Below are 14844 nucleotides of genomic sequence, written 5' to 3' on the forward strand. Positions count from 1 at the left end.
GTCTCTCAGATTCCCCAAGATCCATGGATTTGGGGATAGACAGCCCTGAGCCCCCAAATAAAGGATCAGAAGGAAACTGTTTTCACTGAGTTTCTATTCCCCTGCATGGATTACTCACAGTTAAGGGAGTATTGGACCCTACGAATACAAGGGTTGTTTTTTGAGAGAGAGAGAGAGAGAGAGAGAGAATGAACATTGATATGTGGAAATAACTTGATTAACTAGTTAAAGCTCTGGGAAGATCAGTACAATGCAGTTTTGGAATACCACGCCTACCCCTCCCATACAAATTACAGTCCAGATTTTGTATAATCATCTTGAACATAGCAAATAATTCAACAGACATCACTAGGTTAGATTTCAAAGTAGCAGCCATGTTAGTCTGTATCTGTAAAAAGAAAAGGAGGACTTGTGGCACCTTAGAGACTAACAAATTTATTAGAGCATAAGCTTTCGTGAGCTACAGCTCAATTCATCGGATGCATACAATGCAAAATATAGTGGGGAGATTTTATATACACAGAGAACATGAAACAATGGGTGTTACCATACAGACTGTAACAAGAGTGATCAGGAAAGGTGAGCTATTACCAGCAGGAGAGCGGGGGGAACCTTCTGTAGTGATAATCAAGGTGGGCCATTTCCAGCACTTTACAAGAACAGTAGGAGGGGAAATAAACATGGGGAAATAGTTTTACTTTGTGTAATGACACATCCACTCCCAGTCTTTATTCAAGCCTAACTTAATTGTATCCAGGTTGTAAATTAATTCCAATTCAGCAGTCTCTTGCTGGAGTCTGTTTTTGAAGTTTTTTTGTTGAAGAATTGCCACTTTTAGGTCTGTAATCGAGCAACCAAAGAGACTGAAGTGTTCTCCGACTCGTTTCTGAATGTTATAATTCTTGACGTCGGATTTGTGTCCATTTATTCTTTTACGTAGAGACTGTCCAGTTTGGCCACTGTACATGGCAGAGGGGCATTGCTGGCACATGATGGCATATATCACATTGGTAGATGCGCAGGTGAACGAGCCTCTGATAGTGTGGCTGATGTGATTAGGCCCTGTGATGGTGTCCCCTGAATAGATATGTAGACACAGTTGGCAACGGGCTTTGTTGCAAGGAAAGGTCCCTCAGTTAGTATTTTTGTTGTGTAGCGTGTGGTTGCTGGTGAGTATTTGCTTCAGGTTGGGGGGCTGTCTGTAAGCAAGGACTGGCCTGTCTCCCAAGATCTGTGAGAGTGATGGGTCATCCTTCAGGATAGGTTGTAGATCCTTGATGATGCGTTGGAGAGGTTTTAGTTGGGGGCTGAAGGTGATGGCTAGTGACGTTCTGTTATTTCTCTTTGTTGGGCCAGTCCTGTAGTAGGTGACTTCTGGGTAATCTTCTGTCTCTGCCAATCTGTTTCTTCACTTCAGCAGGTGGGTATTGTAGTTTAAGAACGCTTGATAGAGATCTTGTAGGTGTTTGTCTCCTTTTCTTTTCACTTGGTTAGACTAACTTTTCAATCTGAGGAGGGACAGATTTCTCTATCTTCTCAACTAGCCCCTTAAGTTTATAGGAATAATTTTCTGGGGGTCAAAGCATGGCATCTCCTCTAGTCTGACTGTAGAAACATTTGTCTGGAGAAGGAGGGAGTGAGAAAGAGACTCTAGAAGGCCCTCCTCTCCTACAAGCTCATGGAGTCAGAAGGCCGAAGGCTTGGGGAGGATTCTCCAGGGGTGAGAGGAAATGGGAACCTGTGCAGACAGTGCCTTCTCATGCACATCCACTGCTAGGATCTGTGGGCACAGTCGCCTGTTCTTGGCACAGCTGAGCATGGAAAGCATAAGCATTGAGCTTATGCTCAAATAAATTGGTTAGTCTCTAAGGTGCCACAAGTACTCCTTTTCTTTTTGCGAATACAGACTAACACGGCTGTTACTCTGAAACTAGTCAAGGAAGGATTGTCTTATTGAAAGACTTGGCAAGTTGACAGAAAGTTACAAAGAGCAAAGTCCTTTTTTTGTAACCTTTGCTTTACTTTAGAAGTAAACTATCAAACATCTTTGAAGACTCTACTTAATATTTAACAAGGAGCAATAGATAAACACTCTATATAAATTTTTGCCTGACTCAACCTTTAAGTTTCTCCTTATCCACTCCATAAATACAAAGTAAATTTGAAATTAGGCAATTTTACCTGCAAGACTTTCTATTGGATTACTATTGTATATTTACAATTACTATATTTAGAAAATGTATCCAGAAATAGGTGAGGAATTTACAGTTAACCCTAAGTGAAACCCACCATAAGAAGCAGCAATTAAGAGATGTGCACATTGTCATCTCTCCTTCCGACCTATCCTACTGAGCCATTCATTCGACAAAGGAAATGTGCACAAAAACTTGGCATTGCAGAATGGTGTGGAGGGCTATACAGCCTTGCAAAATCTGCAATACCACTGCGTACAAACAGAATGAAATGACAAGTTTCTATGTACTATGGTTCTGTTCATACAAATTTGCACTTAAAACCCTGGGCCCAAATTTTTGTATGTAAAACTGGAACTACCCAATTTTGTATGAACAAATTTGTCTTTTGCACGCACAAGTGACTGCACAAACATTTAAATCTCTTTGAAAATGTATCTCTCAGTGAGTAATTATATATGAATTCAATTGGACTTCCCCTCCCAGACTCGTCCTTTTCCACTGTTAATAACTGTATTATTTTCCCCACATCCTCCAGTATTGCAATCTTGGTGTCATGCAACTCCTATCTCTTCTCCCTCCACATATAGCCTGATAATTAATCCTGCAATTTGATTTTTAATATCAGTAAAATAAACTGCTCCTCTTCATTCTAATTAAAAATACTGTTAAGTAAACTAAGTAATCCTTTAGCAGTGACAAAAAAAACAAGCATGGACAAGGGTCATCTACCACTTTGATTAGTACAACCTCTCCTTCATGGCATTCTGCTCCAGCCTCTCCTTATGCTGAAAAAGTCATGGGTTCTGCTACTTTAGCAGTGCCATGTGCCTTTTTGAATTCCTGCACTGGCTTTCCTTCAGCGTCCACCTCCTAACTTCTGATTCCCATCCTTATGGTGCTGTACAACCCTGCTCCTGCCTATCATTTGAATCTCTCCTTCAAACACAGCTTCTGTGAGGCGTTTCAGAATAGCACACAACAGGAATTTAACTATTCTAAGGGTATGTCTACAATAGGAAAATAATTCACATTTAGAAACATGTGAGCTAACTTTTTTTAAACCTGAACTTTGCATCTAGCACAGACACAGTTTGAAAGTGTGTTCGCTGATCATGGTTGACCCTAGTGGGGAGCCCAGGCTTGGCCACAACCAGCTAACACACTTTTAAACTGTGTTTGTACTAGGTGCAAAGTCCTTGTTTAAAATCAGGTTATCAAACATGTTTTCAGACATGACCTATTTTCTCAGGGTAACATTTACAAATCACTTACATGATTTAGATATCCAAGTTCTATTTTCAGAAGTAATGTGGCACTTAGGAACCTGATTTTCATGGAAAGTCATTTTTCAAAATGAGACTTAGGTTCCGTTAAAAGATATGCCCCTAGTCTAGACAGGCCTGAAGTGGGGGGAGGGGGAATTATGTATCCAAACAACTTCTTTAACATTCCACTCTCCAAGCAAAGCCTATTGACCGAACTTTCCCCTTTTTGTTCTTTGCACTCCCCTTCTATCTGAGTGTGTCCAAATTTCATTTGAGTTCGAACATAAAACATTTCCTTGAGGAAATGACCTTGTTTTATTCACACGTAAAATATCATGCACACCTATGACACAAAATAAATAAATAAAAATAAATGAAGTATAACAGCTACATAGAGAAACCCTTTCAGCTTTCGTGTGCGCGCACGCATGTGCGGTAATGTTCAAGGTTAAAGCTAAAACCGTCCCTATATTTTTTATTTAAAAATTTGTAAATAAAAACTGATAGCCATCCCTCAGTCTATCCTTTTCTGTTGCACAGAGGATATTACTTCCCAACCAGATTGCATTCACCCTCTGCCTCAGTTTCTTGGATCACCTTTTCCATTTCAGAACACATTTCTGGCAACTCTGTTTTAGGTGTTGTAACAGGAGGAGAAACAGTCACATAACTAAGGCGGAGTCATCACGTTTAGCATTACCACAGCAGTAATTGTATTCTGATTAAGGGATGACAACAAGTTTATATTAAAGAGGTTGGTAGGGAAGGAGCCTAGTAACGAGCAATTAAATCTCTTGATCTACTTTGAGGACCAGGACAGAAGGCACCGCATACTACACTGAAGCCAAAACGTGAGTTAAAATGGTAACTTGAGTAATAAATCTCGCCACATTTTCTTGTGTGGTTGTCTGAGGAGAGGAAAGGAGAACAGTGGTTGACTTGCTTTGATATTTGCTAAAAGCCAGAAATAAAACCTATAACTCAACTGTAAAAATGACAATATTGCAGTGTGACAGAGGAACAGCTGTTCCACAAAATTTATATCAGCAATAAGAATCTGCATTCTGAAGTTTTCAAATCCCACAGTAGGTGCCAGTCAGAAATATAGAAAAAGGAACATTGCTTTGATTTGATGGTTTTTTTCTTTGCATTTAAGAGCACCGTAAATTGACACCTCTAGCATTCCTCTATTCCAAGATGCCAGTAGGGGTCATTATTTGAAGCAAGTTTCTCCTTTTCTCCTCTTCTTTTTTCTCTTCACTGAAAGGATTAACCCAAATGTCTAGAGCCCTGAGTGGATACAAAAATTTGTACACACATCTGATCTGCAAAACTTGTCTGCAGATATCCGCGGATTTGCAGGGCTTTACTAACAGCTCCACAGGTCACCGCGCAGTGAGGCAGGGCTATGCCAAGCACCTGCTTCCCAACTGCCCTCCACTTCTCCCCAGAGACCTCCTGCCCTGCCACCGAGGCTGTACCTCCTTCACCACTCCAGGCAGGGAGACTACAATCCTGGGCCCTCATATACAGCACCGCCCTCCCAGTGGGAGGCTCAGACACCCCTACGCAGCTGCGGTGGCTCTAACGCACACAGACCAGGCCAGGATAGACAGTGGCAACAACTACTCTCCTCGCAGTGCCTGCTGTCGCTGCCCACTAATTTAAAAGTGCAACCACATCTCTTTCAAAATGGTGTTTGGCTCTCTCCCTTCTGGGAGTTGTAGTTCACCTCCTCTGTCTGAGCAAGCTGGGGACAACTCCTCCCATATTGCCACATATCGCAGCCGGCTGCTGCGTGATTCAGAGAGCCAAGCTGGAGCCTGAGGGCTGGGTGACAGCCGCTCCATTCAGGTGAGTGTGTGATGCAGAGCCTTACACAGATACAAAATTTGTATCCTCATCTGAGCCGTGAACCGCAACAATGGCCTGTGGATACAAAGCAGATATCCGTGGATTTGCAGGGCTCTATGAATGTGTGGATAGAAAACAGGATTATAGAAAAAAGTATATATAAAGGAATCTTTGGCATGATCCATACACTTTCTTTCTTGATGGTTTGGTGGTGGTGGTGTTCTTTATTTTGTTTGGTGAACTAGAAACAGGGAATGCAATCCTAGAAGGAAGATGGAAGCTTAGGGTACTTTATGACTCATGGGATCAGGCTGAGAGAGACAAGAAAATTATATAGAAAAGGATCCTTTACCAATGACAAATAAACCCCAGGAGGAATTGGTAACACAGTAAGTTACCTGAATGTAAATACATGAAGCAGGGACAGCTGTGGAAGAGGCATTCTCCTCCCACCTACAGCATGGAATTTTTCTGATAGGCTAATTAACATACCCACCTTTCCTCCCTGTTCTGACAAACCTTCCTTTAGCAGTGTTCTGGAGGCAGCTGGGGGGAGACCCTGTCAGCATAACTCTTGCTGTTGCTGTACTGACATGGCACCAGAAGAAGCAGAGCAAGGGCAAACACCAACACAGGGGCACAAGCCCTCCAAAGGGTCTGAGGATTCACTGGTGTTTGTGGGTCAACACCTGCCACTTTTCAGGGGGGGAAAGATGACCCCAGCATGGCAGAAGAATGTGCAGGAAACTCCACAGGAGGAGTTCTGAGGTTGTTTTAGCTGAAGCAAGGACAGGTGAGATATATGTCCTGCTGCACCAGAAGATTCATAAGGCTTCAAAATACACAAGAACAAAAAAATAAAAAAATCTAAGTCTCTCAATATGTGCCAGTCAGAGGTCACGTCCAATTTTATCTAAAGGGAGTAGGGAAGAGAACAATGTGTTGCTTTAAAAGCCAGATTCACAACAGCTCATGAATTGGAAGACCATGCTGTAGTTTAGAAGGCTGATATTAAATCAGAAATGAATAGCTCAGACATCCTGTTTGTTTTATGTCCACTTTAATTCAAACCCAAGAGACTGCCATACTTTCAGGTTTTTCTTTTTGAAAGGATGCTGTCAGACTATTCTTTAGCATTACCATGTCTGCTTTTTACAGTTCATAATTTGTAATATTTTCTCAAGAGCCTGGATGCAAATTTCCCCCATTGCCCTATTATTGTTCATTTCTTCCTTTCATTACTAATAGTTAAGACTAAGATTATGTCATGGAATCCGTGACTTCCACGACCTCCATGACATTGGGGGCCCTGCAGCTGACCAGCAACTGCTGGCGGGGGGGGACCCTGCAGCAGCAGCCCAACTTCCGCAGACGGTGTGGGACCCCCGGCAGCTGACCAGCTGCCGTTGACCCTTGAGCTGCCCAGCTGCCACTGCTGGCAGGGTCCCCCTTGCAGTGTCTCAGTCGCTGCAAGCAGCCGGAACCCCCTCCCCCACAGCTCCCAGCCATCGCCAGCGGCGGCAGAGGGACCCCCAGAGCTGTTCAATTTATTTGAGCATAAGCTTTCGTGAGCTGTAGCTCACGAAAGCTTATGCTCAAATAAATTGGTTAGTCTCTAAGGTGCCACGAGTACTCCTTTTCTTTTTGCGAATACAGACTAACACGGCTGTTACTCTGAAACAGAACTGTTCAGTGGCTGCAGGCAGGCAGGCCGCCCTCCCCCCCCCACAGCTCCCCAGCCTCCATTGCTGGCAGCACCCCCCACCCCCACAGCTCCCCTGCCGCCGTGGGTGGTGGGGAACCCCCGCAGCTCTGAGTCCTGCAGGGAGACCCCTTCCAGCCACTGGGAAATGATATCCCTTGCAGCTCCCAGCTGCGGGGTGGGGAGGGGAGGGGAGGGAGGTTGCTAGACCCTCCTCCCTCCGCATTTTGTCAGGGATGTTTTTAGTAAAAGTCAGGGACAGATCATGGGCTTCCGTGGTTTTTTATTTATTGCCCATGATCTGTCCCTGATTTCTACTACAAATAGCCATGACAAAATATTAGCCTTACTAATAGTGCACGAACCAACACAGCTTTGCCTGGCTTTACTACTTTGTCTGAATATCCTCATCAGTTAAGTCAACACATCTCTGAAACTGGTGTGTCTCAGTGCCTTCTGTTAGCTGACTATCTCTGAAGCAGGTAAACTTTAAATATTGTAGATCCAACAATTAATATGTGGCTTTACTTTATTTCTCTCCTTCCCTCAGTCAAGACAACATTGGGTTGAAAATCAAGGTAGCATACTGAATGGATTAAAAACTGGTTAACTGATGGATCTAAAAATGTAACTGTTAACAGGGAATTAATCACTGAACACGGGTATTTCTAGTGGGGTCTTGTATGGATCTTTTCAAAACTTTAAAAAAAAACTGATTTCAATACCATTATGGCCATGATCCTGCAATTTGATCCATGAAGATAGATCCTGAGCCCATACAGAACCCCTCCCACATGGATCAAATTGCAGGATTGGGCCATAGTTAGTAAGCTTGACTGGCAGCAAAAATCTATATTGGTTGAGCAACAGAAGCCAGAGCATACTGGTAAACAAACACAGATCAGAAAAAGAAGACAACCACCCAAGGAGAACCTTCACTGGGTTCACTTTTCCATCTTTTAAAAAAAAAAAAATATATATATATATATATATATACACACACACACACACACATATACATACACACTGTACATCAAGTGTCCTACAGGAAACAATATGTTACGAAGTATGAAAATTTGCAGATGCTTGAACAGGTTGGGGCCTGTCAGTTCCCAGGAGGACTATGGCTGGGCCCAAAGAAAGTTAGAAGAAATGGGGACTTGTGCAGACAGGCAGATCAAATGTAAACAGAGAAAAACTGGCAAGGAAACAATAATTTTAAACAGACACATGCTTCTAGATACTGATCTGAGAGATAATCTAATGGCCTGAACAGAGGACTTGGGGCCAAAACTTCTGCTTTCTATTCCTGGCCCTAGCACTGGCTCCCTCTATGGCTTATGCCTTATGGCAAGTCAATTAGGGCTAAATCCTGCTTGTTTTACTCAGGCAAGTAGTCCCACTGACTTCAGTGGAACTTCTCAGTTGACTAAAGGCAAGCCCAATGTGGCCTTCAATCACTCGGTCTATCCATAAAATAGGGTAATACTTATCTACCCACCCTTATAGGAATGTTATGAAAATTAGCTGATGTTTTCAAGATCTTTGAAGATGAAGAGAGCTATAAAAGTGCTAAGTATTATTGACCTGGGGAAGTATCTTGAAGGTGATAAACACTTAAAATAATCAATATCCACTAGCAACTGAGAAATTAAAAAGAATTCCTTGTTTTTGACAAGCTATCCCACTCTGTCAACTTCCCTGCCCATTAACAGACTTCCATATTAAGTAAGATTATCATTCTAAACTTTTCTGTGCTTCATGCCATTTCCTGACTTGTCTAATTTCACACAACTTTGTATACTTCCTCGTCTTCTAATTAGTGTTCTTTTGGCATCTCCTTTATACCCCATTTTGCCTCATCATATTATCACTCTTTCATTCTTCTTGTACTCCTGGGGGAATTCTGTACCACTGCGCAATGCAGAATTTTGAAGAAATTAATATGCATGCAGAATTTCCTTTCCCCCACAGACATGGGCTGCAGAGCCCAGCTCGCACATAGAAGACACTGCTGGGAGAGGTAGCTAGAGGTTTCCTGGCAGCTGCAGTTCCCTGCATTTCCTGAGGGAAGGAGACAGTGGTATGCAGGAAACTCCATGCAAGCACGGGACTGAGCATCAAGCTGTTTCTTCCTCTGGATCCCTGGGCTCTGGGGCAGGGGACGGTGTCTGGGCTGGGCGGGGGCACGGCTGGGCTCTGGGGAGGGGATTCAGGTATCTAGGCAAGGGAGGACCCCATTGCTGGGCTCTGGGGGTCGTGGTGCAGGTATATTACCTTGGGGGTAGGGGTGGGGTGGCTGAGGATGGGCTCTGTGGGGGAGGGGTTGTTGGTGTCTGACACCATGGCTGGGCTCTGGGTGGGGGGGAGGGTGCAGAGAAACAGGAATTAGGTTGTCATAGGGGTTTCTTTGACTCTACTCCTGGGGGAATTTGTGTGTGTCTCTGTATTGTTACAGACATATTTGTTGACAGGCATTTTGAAATAAATTATCAAAATAATTGAAACTGGTGTGATTATGTGGTGTTATTTTGACAACATTTGCAGAATTTTACAATATTGTGTGCAGAATTTTTAAAAAAATTTTAATTTTTTGGTGCCGAATGCCCCCAGGAATATTCTTGGCCCTTTTAGTGGAACAAGCTTCTTTCTTTTAATCATTTCACTAGGTCTTTGTCCAAATGTAATTGTGGATGTTCTCATTATTCATATAAGTGTCTATTTTAAAAAATATCTAAATTCTTGGCTTCAATCTTTTATGTTAACTAGTTTCATAGGTTAAAGGCATTGAAAAATAAAGTATTTCCTTTATCAGTTACAAGTTTGGTGCCTTTCAGTTTCATTGAATGTCCCCTTGTTCCATGTTATGAGAAAAGGTAAATCAGGTACTACTATTCTCCCACTTTGTACCATTCATTAGTTTGTATCTCTCGATCATGTCCCTTCTTATTTATCATCTCTCTAAACTAAACATTTTCATTGTCTACTCATCCAGAAGTGTTTCCACGTCGCTACTCTCGCATTCCTGAACCTCCTCTATTTCTTGTATATGTAACCCTTCTGCCCGACAGAGTTGGCAGCAACACGGGCCGGGTTCAATATCTAGGGGATCCATTCCAACAACACAATGCAAACCGGCTCGAGCCCCCACCCAGTGACCTGGGACAAATATATACCACCCCTGCTGGGCGCCTCCAAGAGGCAATACTTCCCCTCTCGCAAGCACATAGTCTGAGTGTAGCAAAAAGCCTTTTAATAACAGAGAGAAACAATGTGGCATTATGTTGGTGAAACACCACCAACAGGATTCATAACACAACCCATGAGCAAAAAAAAAGCCCACCCCAAGCAAATTGGGGCATGCCCCTTTCCCTTTGGTTCTTGAGTCCAGCAACCCCAAATCACCCAAAGTCCCAAAAGTCCAATGACCCAAAAGTCTCTGTCCCTGGTCAGGGCAGCCCCAGAGTTCGAAAGTTTATCTGCGGAGCTTTACCTCCCAACCTGGGTGGAGATGGGGGCGGGGGTAAGAGGCACCTTACATGATCTGAAGCTGAGCGCCCCATAGCGGCGCTCCACTCCGCCAGCCGCCCCACAAACTCCTTCGCTCAGCTCCGCTCTGCGGCCCACCAGCAGCTCCCGGCGTCCTATGAACTGCTCCACCAGCCGGTCCACAAGGCACTCCAGCCATCCCGCAAACTGCTCCACAATATATCTTCAAGCTCCCCCACTACTTAAAACAACGCTCAGTGATTTCAGCTCTTAGTCAGTTCAGCTCTTTGGTGAATTCAGCTTGTAGTAGGGGAGCCTCAGTGCTGGTGCACCCTTGGCCCAAAGTGAGCTCAGCAGCCTGTAACTAGACTCCTAATGGAATCAAAATTAGCTCTGATATTCCACAGTGGAGAGAGGAGGAAGTGCAATTAGCATGTAAGGCCCTCACCCAGGGGCCCATGCCACCAAGTGTTAATACTTGTCCCCAGCCTCTCTCAATTCACAGAGTTTTGGAACCCATGACCCTTGCCTAGCGAGTGCTACTTAGTTGATGGTGAGTCCCTCCATCATAACAAAAGGCCAAGTACAGTTCCCATAATCAGGGTAATAACAATTTATTCTTCCTACCCCAATAACAGAGACACTGGGGATCCCACAGCAGCCAAAGTGACCATTTGGGCAGCTTCTAGACCATTATGGCCTCATTCTGGGGGGGGGGGGGGGTGTGCCTCTGCAAATGAGATCGGCCCCTGAAGTTCTTTTCCACAACTTGCCACACCTCACCACCAGATGTCAGGGTGGAGCTCATCCTGACACTGCTTACATCTATCTATGAGATAGGATGATTGAACTGTTAAGGAATACCATCATTTAAGAAATACCATCATTTTTATAATATTTTTGGAATTATTTTACATCCTATCAACTAATTTTTGTTTACATTTTTGACTGCCATCACACACGGAGCAGAAGTTTTCCCTGAACTGTCCAAAATGATGCTTAAAAAATTGGGTCCTCTGCAGAGTTGCCTTTTCATTCTTCAATGTTACATGAATTTGTCTCAGTCCAAATTCATGTGGCACCAACATTTGGAACATACAAGTCTTTACTGTATATTTAAATACGATATTTGATTGTGACCCAGGATGGAAACATGAATTAAGAATGTTTTGTGGCTGAGTGTCAGGGGTCTTCTGGAAGGTACAAGATGTGCATCAATACAGGCTATGTCTACACTGAAAGGCAGGGGTGCGATTCCTTTGCTTATGTATACACACTCGCACTAACTCGTGAGTGTAAACAGCAATAGGAGCCGTGGAGCATCAGTAGCGGCAGTGAAGGCAGAGCTGAGCCATGCTGAGTATGGCTCAGGAGGATTTGCGCTCGGCATGGCTCAACTGTGCCTCCGCTCCCACTGTTGGTGCCACCCTGGTTACACTGCTGTTTATACTCATGTTCGCTCCATGAGAGTTCGCACAAATGTGTCCACCCAAGCAGGTGTAATTCCACCCTTAGCTCGTAGCAGAGACATAGCCACAGTGTCAAAGGCTAGACTGCTTTTGGAAATGTCTCCATGAATTCTCCACACTATTTTGTCTGACTAACACTAAACTTACATGCACAAAACTCTTCTGTTAAGAGGCCACACGCAAAAAGTTTGAAAGAGAGGGAGGGTTGAGTTTTTGTTTGTTATTGTTGTTAAAGATGGGTGTGTGCCGAACTGGACTCATGTGGCATCAGCATGTGGCAAGGTTAAAAACCTTTGTGCTAATTAGAAAAAGGAGATCATATCATAGATGGATGAGACTGAGGTATGAATGTTCCAAGGGGCACAGAAAAAATGGGTAAAACAGAACTGTTCTAGGCAGTCATCACCTCAAACACAATAGTACATTGACCTAAAGAAAGAAAGGATCAAGCTAAAAGGACGTTAAGGATAAATTTCTTTAGATGAAGGGTAATAAATTTGTTTGTGAACTGGACTGCCATGGTCAGCAATAGAAACTGCAACATTAAATGTATCAGAAAAGGAGTTAGACTAATCTGTAGTGTTTGTACTCTTGCCAATTTCTTTCTTCTTAGATAGAGAAGGATGGGTTTAACCCCTCCCCCTCAACACACACCCCCAATTTCTATGCTACATAACTAAAGACAGGCTAATTCAACCAGATTTAACATGAGCTACCAAATGGAAGGCTAACATCAATCAGTTCATGAGTGGGACTAAGAAAGATGAAGAGAAATGTTATCAGACAGCCATTAACACAATAATATATAAAAAAATGAGAACTCAAATTAATCTGGATTTTAATCAAAATTTCTAAGGAAGCCCCTGAGCAGTTAATGGTTTTCCTACGGCAACAGGGACAGTCTTAAAGTACTGAAGCAATGAGAAAATATTCATACTTCGGTGATGCAGATCTTTTAGACATGCTTGCAGGAGAATCAGATCTTCTCAGTGGGGATCCCACGCCAGATGATGAAACAGGTGTTGTGGGTCGCTTCTCTCTCTTTATCTTTTCAGTCTAGAAAAAGAAATTCAGGTGTTTTTGTTTAGCTTGTAGTTAAAAGCAATGCTTCAATGATACAGATAGTTTATTAACACAAGGACATATAAACAGATTTGCATAACATTCACATAAAATGGACGTTTTCTAAATCCCAGCATACAATTGAACTGCAAGATCTTCTTCAATACTGTATATACATTTTTATGTCTTGCACACACAGTATATGCTGCTGCAAAAATACCTTTCAGGCTATAAACAAATCGTATGGAGCGGTACAGAAGGGTACTGCCCCCGTTGGAGCCCGGACAGCATTGGGTAGAATTTTCAAAAGCGTCTAAATCCTGCTGATTTCCACAACTACACAGACCTGTTGTCTCTCTCAGTTTTTACAAGAGATATGGCACTGTCAGGGATTTGGCAGAAAAGTTGAGCTTTTGTTCTCAGATGCTATGCAATGACTAGGCACATGCAGGCTAAGTTCAGTTTCCATGCCTCTATAGAAAATATACAGTTGTTAATAGTGAAAATGTTGAATAAATTTCACTTAAAATTATATATACAGAAAGAAGTGAAACTTGACCGGTATAAAGTAGTGATGCTCTCAATACATTAGGCAAGCTACCGGAGCAGGAGGGAAATTTGCCAATTCAGTAGGGTGGTTTTATTTCTAGCCAAACACTCTCAACGGTGGCGACATCCCATTTGCCATGCAGCTGTAAACTCAGTCCCAGAAGTACTGGTTTCCCAAGACACAGCACTTCCAGAAAACATATTTCACTGCCAGAAATGTAGATTCCCTGAATACAGAAGTGTTATTCCAACTAATTCTGGTTAATAGAGGCTACACTGCTTTCCAGGAAGATATTAAAAACCTGCTGCTTGGCAGGTGAATGGAACCAACAAATGGACATGAATGTTTTTCTGCTTTCTGTTCTTAAAAACAAACAAACAAAAACCATATTGTACAATAATGAAACACAGCAACTAAAAGCAACATAACTTTGTCCAGGAACACAATCAAAACATGTTCCAAACCCACCTGTGTAACTTCAGCTGCAGTTGCCCCTTTCATGGTATCAGAAGTGGAAGCTGATACCGCCTTCTTCCTTTCTGCACTTCGGGTGAGGGAAGGCTTGTAGGGAGATTTAAGAGGACTAGCTGGTGCTACACGAGGACAGATATGGAATACTAAAGAGTTACAGTACAATAGCAAGAGCAAAGGGGAACAGACAAAGTAGGGGAGAGGAAAAAACAGCACAACTTTGTTATAACATGAGACATGGCAAACGACATTTTTAAAGATTTAAATAGATATTTAAATCACATTAAATCTGTGCCTTTTGCATGTGTGCAGAATGGTCTCATTTACCAAAAATGCTTTCACTAAAAGCATTAACATAAAACTAAGAGCATTTTTAAAAAGCCCATAAAATACCTGAGCACTAAAGTCTCTCTCTTTTACCCATAACATTTCTGAATAACTTTGCAAATACAGATTTCGTGATTTCCCCCCTCTTCTGAAAAGGGCTGATCTCCTTTATTAAATATGCATAAAAAAGACTAATAGGATAGCCATAGCTGTGTCAGTGTAGACAGTGCTAGGTCTCTATCTGTCAGCCTAACTACTGCCTCTCAGGGAGGCGGACTAGCTGTGCCAGTGGAAGAACCCCTCCGACTGCAGCCGTGCGTGTCTATACCGAAGCACCATAGCAGTGCAGTAGCCGTGCAGCTGTAGTGCTCCAAACATAGACAAGATCTCAGTCACCTAGATCAAACAGGCGCTTTTAAAAGCTGTACCCATGAGTCCTAAAAAAAGCTTGTCTGAGACA

The 14844-nt window shown here is 42.8% G+C and overlaps 1 protein-coding gene across 8 annotated transcripts in view; it reads right to left on the minus strand.

The window, feature by feature from the left end:
• Positions 1-14844, minus strand: part of MAP7D2 (MAP7 domain containing 2) — a 124240-nt gene that overhangs the window by 23812 nt on the left and 85584 nt on the right. For 6 of the 8 annotated variants that reach the window (XM_084626253.1, XM_084626257.1, XM_084626258.1 and 3 more), the window contains 2 exons: positions 14055-14203; positions 12912-13030 (listed from right to left, as the gene is read on the minus strand). In XM_084626253.1, coding sequence (XP_084482379.1) covers positions 12912-13030; positions 14055-14203 — 268 coding nt within the window. The remainder of the gene's footprint in view (positions 1-12911; positions 13031-14054; positions 14204-14844) is intronic. The other 2 variants (XM_084626256.1, XM_084626259.1) reach the window with 1 other exon arrangement.

This window comes from Lepidochelys olivacea (assembly GCF_965140295.1).
Source record: "Lepidochelys olivacea isolate rLepOli2 genome assembly, chromosome: 1".
Classification (NCBI taxonomy): domain Eukaryota; kingdom Metazoa; phylum Chordata; order Testudines; family Cheloniidae; genus Lepidochelys; species Lepidochelys olivacea.